Source organism: Salmo trutta, chromosome 12 (genome assembly GCF_901001165.1).
Source record: "Salmo trutta chromosome 12, fSalTru1.1, whole genome shotgun sequence".
NCBI classification, from domain to species: domain Eukaryota; kingdom Metazoa; phylum Chordata; class Actinopteri; order Salmoniformes; family Salmonidae; genus Salmo; species Salmo trutta.
Window position 1 is genome coordinate 76,208,148 of NC_042968.1, and position 17,232 is coordinate 76,225,379.

At 40.9% G+C, this 17,232-nt stretch overlaps 1 protein-coding gene across 1 annotated transcript; it reads right to left on the bottom strand.

Annotated features, from left to right (window-relative positions):
* Positions 1-10,894: 10,894 nt before the first annotated feature.
* On the bottom strand, positions 10,895-17,025 carry LOC115204188 (eosinophil peroxidase). The gene is made up of 13 exons (XM_029769563.1): positions 16,939-17,025; positions 16,520-16,679; positions 16,119-16,303; positions 15,893-16,025; positions 15,606-15,735; positions 15,273-15,479; positions 14,542-14,905; positions 14,177-14,337; positions 13,714-13,972; positions 13,400-13,570; positions 12,956-13,193; positions 12,574-12,862; positions 10,895-12,446 (listed from the first exon to the last, which is right to left on the bottom strand). The coding sequence occupies exons 2-12, from the start codon at positions 16,675-16,677 to the stop codon at positions 12,604-12,606; spliced, it is 2,265 nt and encodes a 754-aa protein (XP_029625423.1). The 5' UTR covers positions 16,678-16,679; positions 16,939-17,025; the 3' UTR covers positions 10,895-12,446; positions 12,574-12,603.
* Positions 17,026-17,232: the final 207 nt, after the last annotated feature.

A 17,232-nucleotide genomic window follows, 5' to 3' on the forward strand; every position in this document is an offset into this window, starting at 1 on the left:
GACCCTCTTAATGGGTCTGCTCCAGAGTTTGATAATATAAAACCACGTGTTATGTTTTTCTTGCGCTGTCTGACGTTTTTATACATGTCAGACATGTGCGGTGTAATTACCATGAGTTGCAGATGTGTAGCCTACAAACTAAACACGTTAACTAACTAACCAGTTAAATTACAAATATTTATATATGAAACATTTTCAACAGGTCCCTCAGTTAGTAAAATAATCCCTATGTCACCTTGGTCATCAAGGTGGAATCACTGATGTGTGGACTTTGCTAATGACTGCTTAGGCCTTGCAAGAGCACATCACAGTATAAGCACATAATCACAGTCACAATGCCTTTCTGCAATTACCCCACCCAGGAAATACATCTGGGAGAGAACACACACACACACACACAATTTTATAAAGTCAGACTACTTAAAACAATTCTGATGTTGCAACAGTAGGCCTATTTCTTATAGTATGTGATAAGAAAATAACAAGCTCCTTGGCCAGATCTGCAGGAACGCAAATGTTAGGATAAATAGCACTTACTTTGTTGGATGACCTCTGACAAAAGTGCAACCTCATCGTGCCAAAATGGTCTTTGCACATCAACTTTCTCACAGGAGCTCTAAAATGTAAACATGTCATTGTGATGTTCACTCACATAAACCAAAACTGAACAAACAATTCCAGCTTTTTTCCCTTTGGTCCTTTTTTGGCAATGTGTTGCTCTTATTTTTAAGCGTTGAATTTATGCAGCAGTTATTCTATGCAAGAAACACATTGCGGTCTCTGTTATTTCATTTGGGACTGTTGTTGCCTCAGATTGCAGAATGACCACGTTGATCCCTAAAGTCCTGGACATATCGGAAACTTTTACTCTTCCCTTGCAGTATGCCAAAGAAAACACTTCCCTGTTGTTAACACTAGGGACATAATATATAGTTGGGTTACCTTAATCAATGGTTTTCATTTTTCTCTGTCTAGTCGGCTCGGAAATGTATTTTTAAAATGACTGACCACAGTAGCCACGACTGTACTGCAGTACCAGATAAAAAATCACCAGAACGCAAAACATTCTAATCTCTCAATCCACAGTCAACACTGCTGGACACTATCAAAATGCATCATCTGTGAAAAAATATATATAAAAAATACACACTAAGATCTTATTTTACATATCCTGAAACTAAAAGGCAGCCATATTATTTCCATACCCACATTTTACACGAGGGGGCAGATTGTAGCAAACTAAAATAATGCATCTGGTTTCTTACTGTCGCATAGTTTTGTAACAGGAATGTTTTCCAATGGGGACTGGGCACTTTCTATTAGTAATTATTAATTAAACAGTATGGTACGTTGCAGTTTTTTTGGGCTAATCAATGTGTCCACGAAGGCCTTTTCATCGACCATAAAAAGAGACAATCTGAATTAAAATCTGAAAAGAAGCACTTGTTTATGACCTCCGATAATTATAATAAATGACCATATAATTTTTTTTGTCCCTAAATCTTCTTAGAATTTGTCATTGACATAGACCACACACTGTGGAAAAATCCAAATTTATAGAATTGGCTGGCCAGTACTGAATTATAAAATAGTCTTCTCTGCACGTTTCAGACCAGAGTCACATGACTTGACATCATCCCTTGTGTAAGCTCTCTAAAGGCGAATCAGAGCCAAGAGGCATGATTTGATCTCCCCCAAAATGTGTCCTCCCTCCGAACGTCTTGGAATTGTCTAAGACACGTATAGACATCTAAGAGATGTATAGCAGACATTTGATCCAGTGAGGTGGAGTAGCCATCGGACTCAGATGTAATCATGACACACAGTTCAATCTAAAATAAGCAACAATGACAACCATGGGGATACAATTATCTATTTACTTTTACAGAGCCCTCAAAAGTAAAAGTAGAAATACTTTCCTGTCTTTGGAAAGTACATCAAATCAAATGTTATTGGTGGCGTAAACATATTTAGCAGATGTTACTGCGGGTGTAGCGAAATGATTGTGTTAGCTTCAACAGTGCAGTATTATCAACAGTGCAGTATTAACAATTCACAACAATAAAGATGAATTTAAAAGTAAAAGAATGGAATTAATAAATATATACATATTAGAACGAGCAATGTCGAAGTAGCATTGACTAGAATACTGTAGAATACAGTATATACATATGAGATGAGTAAAACAGTGTGTCAGTGGAGGAAAATGTATATTAAAAAAAAATATATATATATATATTATATATATATATGCTGTGGATGATGTTTATATATATATATATATATATATATATATATATATATATATAACTAAAATATAGTTGTTGCATAAATATTCAGCCCCTTTGTTTAGGAAAGCCTAAATTAGTTCAGCTATAAAATTTGGTTAACAAATCAGACATTGAATATCTCTATAAGCATGGTCAAGTTAATAATTACGCTGTGGATGATGTATTAAACCACCCAGACACATCAAAGATACATTCATCCTTCTGAACTGAGCTGCAGGACAGGAATGAAGCTGCCCAGGTATGTTATCATGAGGCCATTGGTGATTTTAAAACAGCTACAGAGTTCAATGGCTGTGATAGGAGAAAACTGAGGATGGATCAACAACATTGTAGTGACTCCACAATAATGACCTAAATGACAGTGAAGAAATTATACAAATATACAGAATAAAAATATTTAAAAAAATGCATCTTGTATGCAACAAGGCACTAAAGTAAAACAGCAAAAAAACACAGAAAAGGAATACACTTTTTGGCCTGAATTCAATGCCTTATGTTTGGGGCAAATTCAACACAACACAATACTGATTAACTGCCTCCTTATTTTCAAGCATGGTGGTTGCTGCATCATGGGTATGGCTATCCTTGACATCTGCAAATACTGGGGAGTTTTTCCAGGATAAAAAGAAACGGGATGGAGCTAAGCACAGGCAAAATCCTAGAGGAAAATGTGCTTCAGTCTGCTTTACACCAGAGACTGGGAGAGGAATTCACCTTTCAGCAGGACAATAACCTACAACACAAGGCCAAATCTACACTGAAGTTGCTTGCCTGGAAGACAGTGGATGTTCCTGAGTGGCCAATATACAGTTTTGACTTAAATCTGCTTGAAAATCTATGGCAAGACTTGAAAATTGCGGTCTAGCCATGATCTTGTCAGAGCTTGAAGAATCTTTTAAAGAATAATGGACCAATATTGCACAATTCAGGTGTGAAAAGCTCTTATAGACTTACCCAAGAAGACTCACAGCTGTAATCGATACCAAAGGTGTTTCTAACATGCATTGACTAAGGAAGCTGAATACTTATGCAACAACTATTGTTTAGTTACTTAACTTTTATTCATCTTTAAAAAAATGTTAGAATTTTTCTTCCTCTTTGACATTACAGAGTATTTTGTGTAGATTGCTGACAAAAAAGTACAATTAAATACATTTTAATCACACTTTATAATACAATAAAATGTGAAGAAATCCAAGGGGTCTGGATAATTTTGCAATGCACTGTATGTGGTGGTCCCACATAGCTATCTTAAGATCACGAGCGTCTGCTAAATGACTCAAATGTAACGTTTTCCATTAGGTCGTATATGCTACATAGATTTGTTATAAGTAGAGTTCTATTTCCAGTAAAATCCAACAGATGGCCTATCTTTCCAGAGAAAGAGGGGGGAAGACATTTTGATGATTCATTTTGATTATGTTTTGGACATGATTTGATAGCAGAGACTAGACTCTTATGATTCAGCAAACTAAAGTAACGTACCATAGGTTCCCCAAAAAGTAAAAATGATGTGCAGGTGTTTTTGGGTTGGTTCTTCTTGGTCCACCGAAACAGAACCATCTGTACTGGGTTATGGTTATTTTTCCTCGTAACTTATTGAATCACTTCCCATGCAGACTCCACTCTCTCCGTTAGGGCAGCACAGTGTTCCCTAGACAGTGGAACCACATCTGCAAGCCATTAACCCAGTTCGTTTGTCCACGTTGCTGGAATTCTCGTTTTCTGACTTTGGGCCCAGACAGCCTAGTGGACACACTAAGAATTATTCAAAGACTGCCACTTATGGACAGCAAAATCAGCTAAAAAATGTAAAAAAAAGTTTAGATAAGAAGCTTATCTAAACAGCAGTAGAAAATGAGGCAGCAGGCATAGTGGTGATCCTATTATGGCCTCCTCCTCTTCCTCACATTCACCCCAATACAGCTTATTCGTTTAACCCCTGAAGTCTTCTATCCAGGCACAATTTCCTAGTTTATATCCCCTTAACAATCTCAGTCAAATTATTTATCAATTCTTCACTTTCACATCCACCATCACCAAGCATTTGAAACCACTGCAGACAAATAAACATCCAGACAGACAATTTCAGTGTTATTTTCTTTCATAGACAGCAGGTTTCCATTAGTTAACTTAAGAGTCTAGAACTGAATCTGGGCAGCACACACATATACACACACCACAGGCAACGTGGCATTCTGCACGTAGGCTGCCAAATACTTGTAGGCCCATACACAGCATCCAGGAGGAGGAGCCTCTCACACTGTACTGCCCTGGCCCACAACTACACTGGAGCTTCTGGGTTCACTCCCACTCCATAATGATCAGTACTTTTCAACCTCATAAAGTCTGGCATCTGAAATGCATGGGAGGAGGTAGTCTGTGACTCCAAGTGCATGAACCCTGGACTTCTGAATGTTTGAACTTTGCACATACCAACCGCATAATGTAATGATGTCTAATTCATTTATCTTCTTTCCCTGGAAAATCATCAGTGTGCATTGCCTGGGAAACATGAAAGCAGATATGGAAAGAAACGTACAGGATGTAGTAAAAGTAGGAATGACAGAGATGTGAGGGGGGAGAGTGATATAAGAGAAAGCAAGGACGGAATGATAACACAAGCATTTTCCCCTACACCCGCAACAACATCTGCTAAATATGTGTATGTGACCAGTAAAATTTGATTTGATAACAGCTTGGACTAAAATGATTGGCCTAATTCAAAGCAAATGTCTTTGAGGTGGTCATAATGAAGTCACAACAACTCACTTCACCAATGCATATGAAAAACACATTGGCACCATCTATTGGGCGTATAATCTATTGCAGTCAACCAGCAAAACAGTGCTGTGGTGGCCCTTCAGTTTTGAAGTTAGTGGGCAAAGTGCGAATTACAGGGAAACCAGTGGGAGCTCAGCTTCTCTGAATGAGACGTTAGCTCCCATAAATGCTAATCTAAATAATGCTAATTTAACCATTATCTATTTGTTAAAAATGTAGTGTTAAATATGTTTTACAGTGGTAAAATAAAACAAACACCTCCATCTATCTGTCATGGTTTAAACCATTTATTTCTATGTGGAGGCACTGTCCACTCAGTAGCGCTGGATTTCAGCCTCAGCTGAGCCCCTGTCCGCATAGATTTTCCTTTGTATGTCCTAATTTTGCCATTTGTTTGCTATGGCTCCTTGATAGAAATAGCCTTTATTCCAACACATTAGATTTATCCATTGATTGATCATTGTTTGCTTTTGTCAGCCAGCTGTTTAGAGCACTCATTGCATTGTTTTTCAGGTACGTGCGGGCACTGGTGTTCTCCGTGCCCAGAAGTACAGTGAACAAAAATATAAACACAACATGCAAGAAATTCTAAGATTTTATTGAGTTACAGTTCATGTAAGGAAATTAGTCAATTGAAATACATTCATTATGACCTAATCTATGGATTTCACATGCCTGGGAATAAAGATATGCATCTGTTGGTCACAGACACCTTAAAAAAAAGGTAGGGGCGTAGATCAGAAAACCAGTCAGTATCTGGTGTTACCACCATTTGCCTAATGCAGAGCGACACATCTCCTTCGCATCGAGTTGATCAGGCTGTTGATAGTGGCCTGTGGAATGTTGTCCCACTCCTCTTCAATGGCTGTGCGAAGTATCTTGATATTGTTGGGAACTGGAACATGCTGTCGTATACATAGATTCAGAGCATCCCAAACATGCTCAATGGGTGACGTCTGGTGAGTAAGCACGGTATCTCTGTGCATTCAAATTGCCATTGATAAAATGCAATTGTGTTCGTTGTTCATAGCTTATGCCTGCCCATACCATAACCCCACCTCCACCATGGGGCACTCTGTTCACAACGTTGACATCAGCAAACCGCTCGCCCACACGACGCCATACAGTACACACTGTACCATCTGTCTGGTACAGGTGCACTTGTGTAATGATCATGCTGTTTAATCAGCTTCTTGATTTACCACACCTGTCAAGGTGGATGGATTATCTTGGCAAAGAGAAATGCTCACTAACAGGGATGTAAACAAATTTGCGCACACAATTTTGGAGAAATAAGCTTTTTGTGCGTATGGAAAATGTCTGGGATCTTTTATTTCAGCTCATGAAACATCGGATCAACACTTTACATGTTGTGCATATATTTTTGTTCTGTATAGTAGACCATTTATTTAGCTTTATAATTTTTTAACAATAGTTGTTATCTTCCCTGGATCAGCCGATGATGGGCAACAATATCACTAGACAACTAGCTTACAGCTAGACACCAATGCACATCCAATCCATCCAACAAGTAGGCAGGCTACACGATAATGACAGTAGGCCTATAAAGTGATTCTTTCGGTCAGATCATTTTGGATTTGTGTGCCCGTGTGAAATGTTTCCACGGTGAAACATAATGAAAGGTTATGAAGGCATAGTTACACTTACAGTGCATTTTCCGAGATCTCCAAGCTCCATGATTTGTACAGGGTTTAAGTTCAACGTTCTAATTAAATTGTTAATATGCCTAATAATGACAAATAACAGTCATAAATGTCATTAACGTATGGAAAGAAAGGTATTGTTTTGTCACAATCTGTGAAGACTCCATGCATTAACTCATGAATTATGGACAACTCATGAACTAGGGTGTAAAACATGTTTTGATTCAATTCATGTATTATATTGAGTGTGTTCTGCATGTATTCATGTGTAAAATTGCCTCGGCAGAGAGGGTAGGCTACCGGCAGTGGTGTTGGCCTGGTGGAGGGTAAACGCAGTTATCCGACCTTTTTCAGAAACATTCACTGTATAGGGAGTTTTTTTTATTTTACCGCGACAAGCAGAGTTTACCCACCTATTTTTTTACCACTACAACACTGTCTACCGGTAGGCCTGTTTGAAGGCATGCTAATACACATTGTAGCCTAGTGTAGTAAGTTCACTGTGTGTGTTAGGGTGAACAAATTGACCAAAGAATTTCAATTTGTCAGCAAGAAGCATCAATTAATTAATCAACTAATCAATGACCATAGCTGAATGTCATTGGGAACACTTCTTGGTGTTCTGTAACAGATGTCTACTTCCATTCATCAAATGGCACGAGTAGACATGCAGTTTGGATGCTGGAATTATTTTGGAGTGGACAAACATGCACAGGTAGCCTACTTTTTGAAGTGATTTGTTTGACAATCAGATGAAAATATTATGACTGGCTGTGTTCATGACACATTAAAAGGTAATAAATGTTTACCGTTTAAATGACGTCTTTATTAATAGGCCAATACAACCATTTCTAGAGCCCACAGAATGTCATGGTGTAATTCACACTCGCACTTGTGGAAGAATAGACAGTGCCATATTAACTCAGAAGTTGCAGGTACCAAACAAAGTGAAGAGTATATTGGTGGAAATTTCACAAAGCAGTTGTATTTTAAGAGACCTACAAAACATTATTTGTGTGTCTCCAACTCGCTATGAATGTAGTCTACCTTGTATGGTGGGTGGTTAGAATCTGTTTGTGCAGATTACATTCATGTGATGTGTCCTCAGTAGTGTTCTCCTCTTACCCAAGCAACTCCATCAACTTATCAATTTTGAGATGACACAATGTTAAAAGACATGTAGCTTTAATCGTCATAGGTTGTCTTGCAAACACAGTGCCTTCTCACTCACCCTAAAACAAATCCAGTGAATTTGCACATACAGCACTGTACAGCTACTATTTGAACACAGCCTTTCCCTTCAACCAAAACGACCAGAGGAGCCTGTTTATCAGAAACTGTCCAGGTAGGAGATAACACATTTCCCTCCCTTTCAAGGGTATGTTTGGGATTGAATCAACCATCTATGTGCTGCAAGTCCAGGGCATAGATGTCATAGACAGGCTATCCTTTATATTTAAAAATAATAATTCAATGGCCAGAGTGAAAATTGAGAATGCTAACGATGGTTCCGTGTGGCTCAGTTGGTAGAGCATGGTGTTTGCAACGCGAGGGTTGTGGGTTTGATTCCCACGGGGGACCAGTACGGGAGAAAAATGTATGACATGTATGCATTCACTACTGTAAGTCGCTCTGGGTAAGAGTGTCTGCTAAATGACGTAAATGTAATGGAGGTAAAACTACAACATATTCCAAGGTAGTTTAGATTATTAGTAGTTGGGTGCACCTTGTTTTCATAGGTTAACGCACATGACGTAATTGAAGAGGTCTGCCGAAAGAAGGTGTAAACAAGCATCCACTTAATTTGTCTGCAGCCTGTGACAGTACTTATTCATTCATATTATAACTTCTGCAAGATTCGTAAATGCCGCTTTCAATGTCATGTCAGAGAGAAAACCTGTTTTCACATCAGAATATGGAATTCTCTGCCTGGATAACCTAAACTCCATCGGTGTCAACAGTCTGGAGAAGGTTTACAGATTCTGGTGAAAGTTTGTCGTTTGTGTAGTCCAGGAATGTGATGAGGGCTGATGTGCGGTGAGTGTGCCTCCCTAGCAGAGTCTCCAGCCAGTTTGAGGATTTCATTGACCAAGTACTCCAGCACGCCAGCCAAAAACACGGAAGCTCTACACCCGACCTGTTCGGCGTACTTCCCTGCCCGCAAAAGTCTGTGAATTCTGCCGATTGGGAATACAAGTCCAGTACGGACAGAGAGATTCTTTTCTTTTGCTTTTCCCTTCCCTTTCATACTGTTTAGCCCAAGAATCAGAATGTGTGAAAAAACCATACTATGAGTAGACACAGTCCATGCCTGCCCTCCACATGCACTGTACACAAATAATCTGCGCATGCGTTCGTTGCACGTGACAGGCAACTTCTTCTTTGTCTTCCTTTTCTTCTTCTTCTTCTTCTTCTTCTTCTTCTTCTTCTTTGGTATCATGGCGTTCGCACACATGTTTGTGTATCACGCCACCTACCGTGCGATGGTGTGTGGTCGATCACGTTATCTTTTGTGACACAAAAATAAAAAGGAAGGGGGGAAAAGGGAAAAAAGGCTCCACCAACTCACCCTAAACTTAGATACCACTATTTCATACACAAATAACAAACAAAAATACCCCATTCCACTACTTTGACCCTAACTGATCTTACACCTCTTTCGTTCTACACACATTGTAACTCTTCTGCAGAAAAACCTTCTACACCCAATTACTTTTCTGCAGCTGCCACCACAACATCTATTTTCTGTGATTTCAAATCAAATTGATTTATAAAGCCCTTCTTACATCAGCAGATGTCACAATGTGCTTACACAGAAACCCAGTCTAAAACCCCAAACAGCAAACAATGCAGATGTAGAAGCACGGTGGCTAGGATTTATGTTCCATTTCTGAGGTACAACATGTCAATGAATTTTAAGAAGCACCAATTCGCATCAGTCTCTATTTGCCTAGGCCTACTACTTACCCTTGACCCATCATCCTCTATTCTCTTCACTGCCTCAGCATACGACACCTTCTATTCTACTCTGACCCCAGCAACCTCAACCTGTTGCTGGGGTCAGCACTGGGCACTTCTGATCCCCAGCAACATGGGCCTCCCCACAATTGACACACACTGTTTTTTCCACCGATACTACACATTCCTTTGTCTCATGCCCTCCTACACATTTCTCACATCTTGGAATCTCCCTCCTACACATTGCACCTTAGTGGGTTCGGCACAAAAGCTTTCACAAGATAACTGACATATCCTAACATGATTTTGTCAGGTAAAGACTATGCTTCAAAACACAAAAGGACAGACAATGTCTTCTCTGTTCCGCCACGCTCGCCACCACGTCTGTGTTGCACCAAACGGCAGGCGTCACAGATACAGGGAATCTTCAATTGCAGTTGTTCCACCTTAACACAACGCCACCCCAGTAATCACACACCGAGTTCCCAGTTCCGAGTTCCCAGTTGTTTTGAATGCGGCACGAGTTGCCGAGTTGTGACGTTTCACCACTTACCTTTTACATTTTCAACCAAAAGATAACAAGAATTATTTTTTTTAAATTACAAACTTATCAAAGTGGAAAATGTAGATAACCAATATTGACCATATTGTCAATGTCAAGCAAGCTAGCTAACTTTATTATTAGCAACGTTAGCTAGCTTATCAAGCTAGCTAAAATGTAATTGGTTGAAGGGAATTGGTCCGACTTCAAAAGCACTTGAACACAATCATGTCGGCTTTACGACCTTCCACTTTCCAGTTTCCCACTTCTCAAGAGCACATGAATGCCACGTTCATGTCATGAGTGATCTGAGGAATGATTTGTCTGCTTTGGAGGAACGACTCCGAGTGTTCAAGTGCTGGGGGTAATGCAATAACCATTCTCACCATTGACAGCTGAAATCACAGCCATGTTTGTTGACATTTTCAGTGGTGCGTGACATCAGAGTTCAGGGTCCAGGGATGATACCTGAGTTTCCTGGTTATAATTACGAGTTGGAGGGGCGTTCATCTGCATTTTTCCCAACAGGAAGGTCATATTTACAAGTTCACAACATGAACGCGGCAGAATGCCCCATAAGGCCATTGCCATCTATTTTTTTCATCTCAACACTTGGAACAAGGAATAAATAAGGTCAACAGTACACACCATAAAAATGGTTTTGCTGTCTTAGCTAAGAATGTTTATTTTCTGATGCAGTTAATATTTATGCAATAAAACACATGAATACAGTGTTTCAATAAAATAAAATATCTGTGAAATAAACCATAAAAAGCGGTAGAGAAAAAGGATACAGGTGCAGTACACATTTAAATAAGCACCAAATTCAGGAAGTGTGCAGAATCTTCATTTCTATAGTTTTGTTGTATAATATTTATTTTTTCATTATATATATAAAACAATTGATAACTGACTTGAACATCTCACCAAACAATGTTAAGATTGTTTATAATAAACAAATTACACAATTATAAAAAATATGTTACTAGAACTGTTAGCTGATTTACAGTAGCTGTGTATAGAGGAATTCAGCACTAGTTTTCCTTTTTATTTATTTATTTACTTTATAATATGTAAACGTTTAGATTTAAAAAAAAATAAAGTCGTCTTTTTCATTCCTTTTGCACAAATAAATGCATAAAACAATTCATACTGTATTCCTTGATTTGTTGACACGGAATGAGTAAACAACACATACAAAGTCACAGTAACAATGGCATAACAAAATATCAGATAGAAGAATGCAAATATATATACTTTTAATGCAAAGAAAACGATATCGCCAGGCACCCTTATTTGGAACAACCCCACATTACCTCCAGCGTTTAATTACAACACCCTTAAGTCCTGGTTCCAAAGTGGCATGTGAATTTTGAACATGTGTGCTATGATGGCTCTCTACTGTCATTCAATCGATAACAAGAAAAATGTGGGTTATTCAAGGTCAATTTCTTTAAGTTCTTACAACTAAGAAATCTTATTCATTCACTTCAACAGAATCTGGATGAACCTAAGGCATATAGCATAGAGAAAATACTGAAAGAAGCTGCTCTGCCAAAGAAGTTGATTGCCAAGTTATATCAAGGGTTGATTGAAACTCTACCTGATAGTTCAGAACCTATAAGGAAAATGTAAACAGATCTGAAGGAAGAAATTGAGGAGAACTATTGATCACAGATATGTGAAAATGTTCATACCTGCTCCTACAACCGTAGACATACATTATTGCAATTCAAGATAATTCATACTTACTACACTCCTGCCAAAATGTATTATATGAATCTAGAAATGTCCTATCTCTGTTGGAGATTTGAGAGCTCCAGCCCCATCCCCCAGCTATTTACCAAAACACTTGTGGGTTGACCTCTTTGTTATTGTTTGAACTGCTATTATTTGATTGCTCCTTTAATGAATGTGATATTTCCGTATGAGAAAATTGAGAACCCCAGCTACCTAATTTGATATAATAAAAAGCTACTATGTATTTTTGTATGCTCATAAAGAAATATGGGTATACAGTAATATGTATCAAGCTTAATAAGTGTGTTAGTTTTGTATTTCTGCTTTGCTGTTTATATTTATATTTTAAACATTACCATAAAATGTTTCCTTGTAAATGTAGTTCAATACATATAATGGAAAGTGGAGAACTGCAGGGTTGTGTTGCTGCTGGGTCCTGAGGGTCAAGCGGGCCTCAAATCAGGGGATCTAGAAAGGAATAGAGAAGAAGAGGGTGACGTTAGAAGAGAGTGATGAATGGGTTATGGATGGGTGAAATGCCAACTCGGTGCAGAACTATCATGTTATTAACTTATACTGAAGTTAAACAAATTACCTCATTGTCCTGGTCCTGTTGTTGTTGCTCCTAGTTCTGATCCTCCTGTTGGTTATGGTCCTGGTTCTGCTGTTTGGCCTCTGTAGGTCTCTCACGCCAGGCTTGGAGGTTTAATTGCTGGATAGTGTTGCAGGCGATGAGTCTGTTGTTCCTATTATCAGGGATTCTGAAGGGGTCACGGGGCACGGTCAAAATGCCAGTGTTGTCACAGATGATCCGACCCAGAGAGGCACGACTCAGGCTAGCTCTCTGTGCCGAAGTGAAGACGCCTGGGTTTTCATACCACAGCCTGGGGATCAACAGGCAAGATGAGGACACATGCATGCTCTGACAGATAAAACACACTTGAACAACTCACTACACCACATACAAAAACACACACCTGTCTCCCTGGCGGATCCTCTGGAACTGGGTGGCGATGAGGCAGGCAAAGAGAGGCCCGACGCGGCCGCTGCGTACAAATGGTTCAGCCACGCCCCCCATCCACACGTCAATGTTAGCTGGGGTGCCGTAGAGCTGCAGCAGTCTACGGGCCAGGTCTCTGTTGTTCAGAACTCCACCCAGCTCGGCCTCGTTCCTAGGCGTTGAGAGCCCACAGAATTTACGCCAAGCATTGTATCCTAGGTTAGGGAAGAGAAAGAAAATAATGACTGCATGGAACAGATTGGTAGAGATATATTGAGGAAGAGAGAGAGAGAGATGATTGACATTTTGGAGTTGGTGTTAACATGCCTAAAGCATTAGCTGTAATATGTAAGTAGAACGGTATAGATGTGTTTATCTGTGGTGTCAGTATAGTGGTATGGAGGATAAGGCAGGTGTGTACCAGGCAGGCCATGGTCGCGTCCACGCTGCATGTTGAGGGAGCCCAGGTCCAGAGCCAGGTGTTCTACGAACTGGAAGAGTCTCTCCCTCACAGCGTCCACCAACATGTGATCTTGGGTGTTCAGCTTTGCTGGGCGACCCACCAGACCACGGATCAGAGGGTCGATACCACCTAAAAAAGGACAGAGAGAGAATAGGATGTTTACATTTGTAACCTTTTCCCCATTATATACTGTTATTAATCCAGAGAGTGGATTGGCTTACAACTGGCAAGAGGTCTGCAAAGCATCCATCCCTATGTGTCCCACCACTCACCCTCAAAAACTAGCCTCCAGGGGGTGAAGAAGGCCTTGAACAGAGGCACATTGGGGAACATGGCATTCTCCATGTAGTTGCTGTCCAGGCGGGACAGAATGGGCTGGATGGCCAGGTGGGCAAAGCGGTAGGCTGCTGTAGCAAACACGTTGGCAATGCGGGGATCAATGTTCTCGTTGTATCCAGGGTAACGGCCCAGCTGCCGGGCCATGGTGTCTGGGCCCACGATGTGCGGCAGGTAGTCCCGAAACACAAACAACTAGGAGGGTGAGAGTAGATTTATTTTTAGTTGTGTATTTGATAGGGAAGCTGTGTCAATGTGAGAATATTCAAGAATAGTTATTTTTGTGAGAAGGAGAAGCAGAGGGAAGGAGAGCGTGTGTTAGAAAGTATGCCCTGGACGTCTCTTGGAGATAATGAACTGACACCATGGGTATTAGTGATATATGTCAGTTTGTGGTACCTGGGTGTAGGCGCCCATGATCTTGCGAGCCTCCTGATAGAGTGTCTCAGCATCCCATTGTGGATTGAGACGACTCAGGGCACGGGCCAGACGGTTGTGCTCACGCATGAACATTGTGTGAATGGATGTTAATGCTATGTTCTCATCCACACGGGCATCACCTGGCAAACAGAGACTTACTGGTGAGGCCAAATAGTGATTGAGATGAACATCATACACATTGTGTGTCTGTATCCAGATAACTATTGTACATGAAAGTCAAAGAATGACTCTAGTTTTCTATTTTTTTCATCATTCTGTTCCTTCAACTTTAACCTAAATATACATGGGTCTACTCCTCAGACAAACATACTTAAAAGGCTAACCTGCAATGAAGCAAGGCACCTCTCTGGCATTGGTGTCATTGGTGACTCTGTTGCGGGTGGCACACATGTTCCCCTTCAAGTTAGTGAAGGGTAGAAACTCGCGCCCTTTGTCTGTGAAGTTTTGGTTGACACGCAGCAGGCCCCCATTGTTGGTGAGGTCACGGAGGTCACGTGCCAACTTCTCCTCAGAGCCGTACACTTGCCCCAAGTCAAGGAAGGCCGTCAGTGAATTGATCTGCTCCCTCTTCGTGGCCACGCCACCGAAATTGAAAGCAGACTCTCCTGTGCCGCATGCGGGCGCTGATCGGAAGACTGGGATGCAGCTGTCTGGGCCAGTGGGCAAGCGTGGGTCTCTGGGAGGAATCTGGGCATGGAGAAAAATACATGGTAGAGGCTGAAGACCTAATAATCCATGGACCATGGTTAGAAAATACCAAGATATACAGGGATGACCGTATACACTCTAAGAAAAAAGGGTTCTTTGGCTGTCCCCATAGGATATCCCTTTTTGGTTCCAGGTAGAACCCTCTGTAGAAAGGATTCTACATGGAACTGAAAGGGGTTCTATCTGGAACTAAAAGGGTTCTACATGAAACAAAAAAGGGTTTTTCAAAGGGTTCTCCTATTGGGACAGCCGAAGAACCCTTTAAGGTTCTAGACAGCACCTTTTTGTCTAAGAGTGTAGTCATAGTGCCTGCTGTAAGTGGTGTGATGTGAGAGCTGTGACTGACCTGGATGGGGAAACAGGGCTCGGAGCGTTCACATTTCTCGTTACAGTCCAGGCCGTTGCTGAAGGAGCGGATGCTGGGAGAGAAGGGTGTGAATGTCAGGTCATGGTCGTTCCACTGGCCAAAGAGGGTGACAAAGTGTGTGAACTCGCTATCGTTCACTACACCAGAGTCATTGGTTGCCAGGATACGGTTAGAGACCTCCCTTACCTGCACAAAGGGAGGGAAGGAAGGACGGAGGTTAGAGGGAGATGGATGAATACAATTATGTTAATTTATATCTAACTTGTGGCAACATAGTAGCAGTTATTCCAACTATATTTATTGTTATCATACCAGAGGGAGCACAAAGTTGTTGAAGGTCGTGTTTCGGTCCCAGCCAATGGGCCGAGAGACCCCATCGTCATACTGAGCAGGCAGGAAACGAGTGAAGGGGGTGTTTGAGGCTCCAAGACGAGGGAACTTCCTAATATGCATATAGAAAATACACATCAGAATTGAGAAACCTCAGTTGAGAAGCTCTTCCCCTTTTATTCCAACCTATACAACGACTGTGCACATTACACAAGGCTATCAAATTGTTGAGTGAAAGATCTAAGCCCGCAATGCCCTGGAGCTCTTACAGGTTGTTGCAGACACTGGTGGCTGTGCGGTACTTGTTAATGTTGGGTGTGCTGGTGCAGGAGGGTTTGCTGACACGAGCTGCACAGCCAGTTACCCGGACAATGGTGTCTAGCTGCTCTGGTGTGAGCAGGTCTGAGAAACGAGAGAGCGATAAGGAAGACTTGTAATAAAGAATGTGTACTTATTATGACTGTGTGAGTATCTGTGACGGTGTGTGCGACTGACCTGTTGCGTTGAGCGAGCGTTTGTGCAGCCTGTGCGTGCTGTGGACTTTCTCATGGATCAGTCTCAGGGTGTTCTCCAGGTAGTCTGCAGACCGTACAGCAGAGCGCGTGTCCCTGGCAGGCTGCTTCAGGAGACGCAGGACATCCGAGGGCCTGGTGGACTGCCCACGCACTCTCTCCAGACTCCTGGGATATGGATAAGCAGATGACAGAATTATGAATAGAAACATGCTCCTATCAGTATACAGGTAGATTTAGTGTACTAATCATTAGAAATGACATTACATGTCTCTTCGACTGACTGAGAAAGTTGTGCTAGTGCTAGTCATTTCATTTGACCCAATTTACAAAGACAGAGATTGTCGACTACATCTGGAGAGGTCAACTGTCAGGTTCACTCACTTTTCTCGGGAGTACTTGTATGCTTCATCTACAAGTTTCTTTGCCTCCTCCACTGAACTTTGAATGAAAGGGCCACCCAAACTTTCCTCTGTAGACAGGGCTGGCTGGCTGAACATCAGGCACAATCCCAATGCCAGGAGGGAAGGAAGTGGCTTCATCTCTGAAAAAAATGGGGGGATAATCAGATGTCATCCTTTAAAAAAACATGCTGCTTCTTAAATGTAATGTGTGCATCTTTTTGCTAATAACTTGTCTTGTTAACTACGGAGACATCTCTAAAGTATTAAAAAAATACAGCTTTTGCACACAATATTAATAACACAATCATGCATGGATCAGAATTACCATGGATAACAGAAAGAATTTGAATAAAACCTGATTATCAGATGAGACAAGAGAAACAGTGTATAAAATTGTACCTTTGTTTGAACAACTCTTGTTGTGAAGTCTTGTTAAGAGGTCAACTCTTGTCTGAAGATGTATGGTGCTCTCTCTAACTGTTCTATTTATAGTCCATGTTGCAAAGCCCCGCCCCCTGTCATCTGTCTTCTCTCAGATGGGGTGACTGACAGTATGTAGTTCCTTCTTACTTCTCCCAAAAAGTCTGCCCTTGCCTTAACCTAATCAACCATTGACTGATAATATTATTTAACCTGTTACTGTAGTGGGCAAAATAAGGGTCACACTGAGTGTTTCTTTGTAGTCTTAAACAA

Excerpts from the sequence above, each read along its gene's own strand:
- LOC115204188 (XM_029769563.1), bottom strand. The coding sequence starts at position 16,677 with ATGAAGCCACTTCCTTCCCTCCTGGCATTGGGATTGTGCCTGATGTTC. Across the intron at positions 13,571-13,713 it reads CTGGAGGCTAGTTTTTGAGG|GTGGTATCGACCCTCTGATC; the intron begins GTGAGTGGTGGG and ends GTCCTTTTTTAG. Across the intron at positions 13,194-13,399 it reads ACGCGACCATGGCCTGCCTG|GATACAATGCTTGGCGTAAA; the intron begins GTACACACCTGC and ends TCCCTAACCTAG.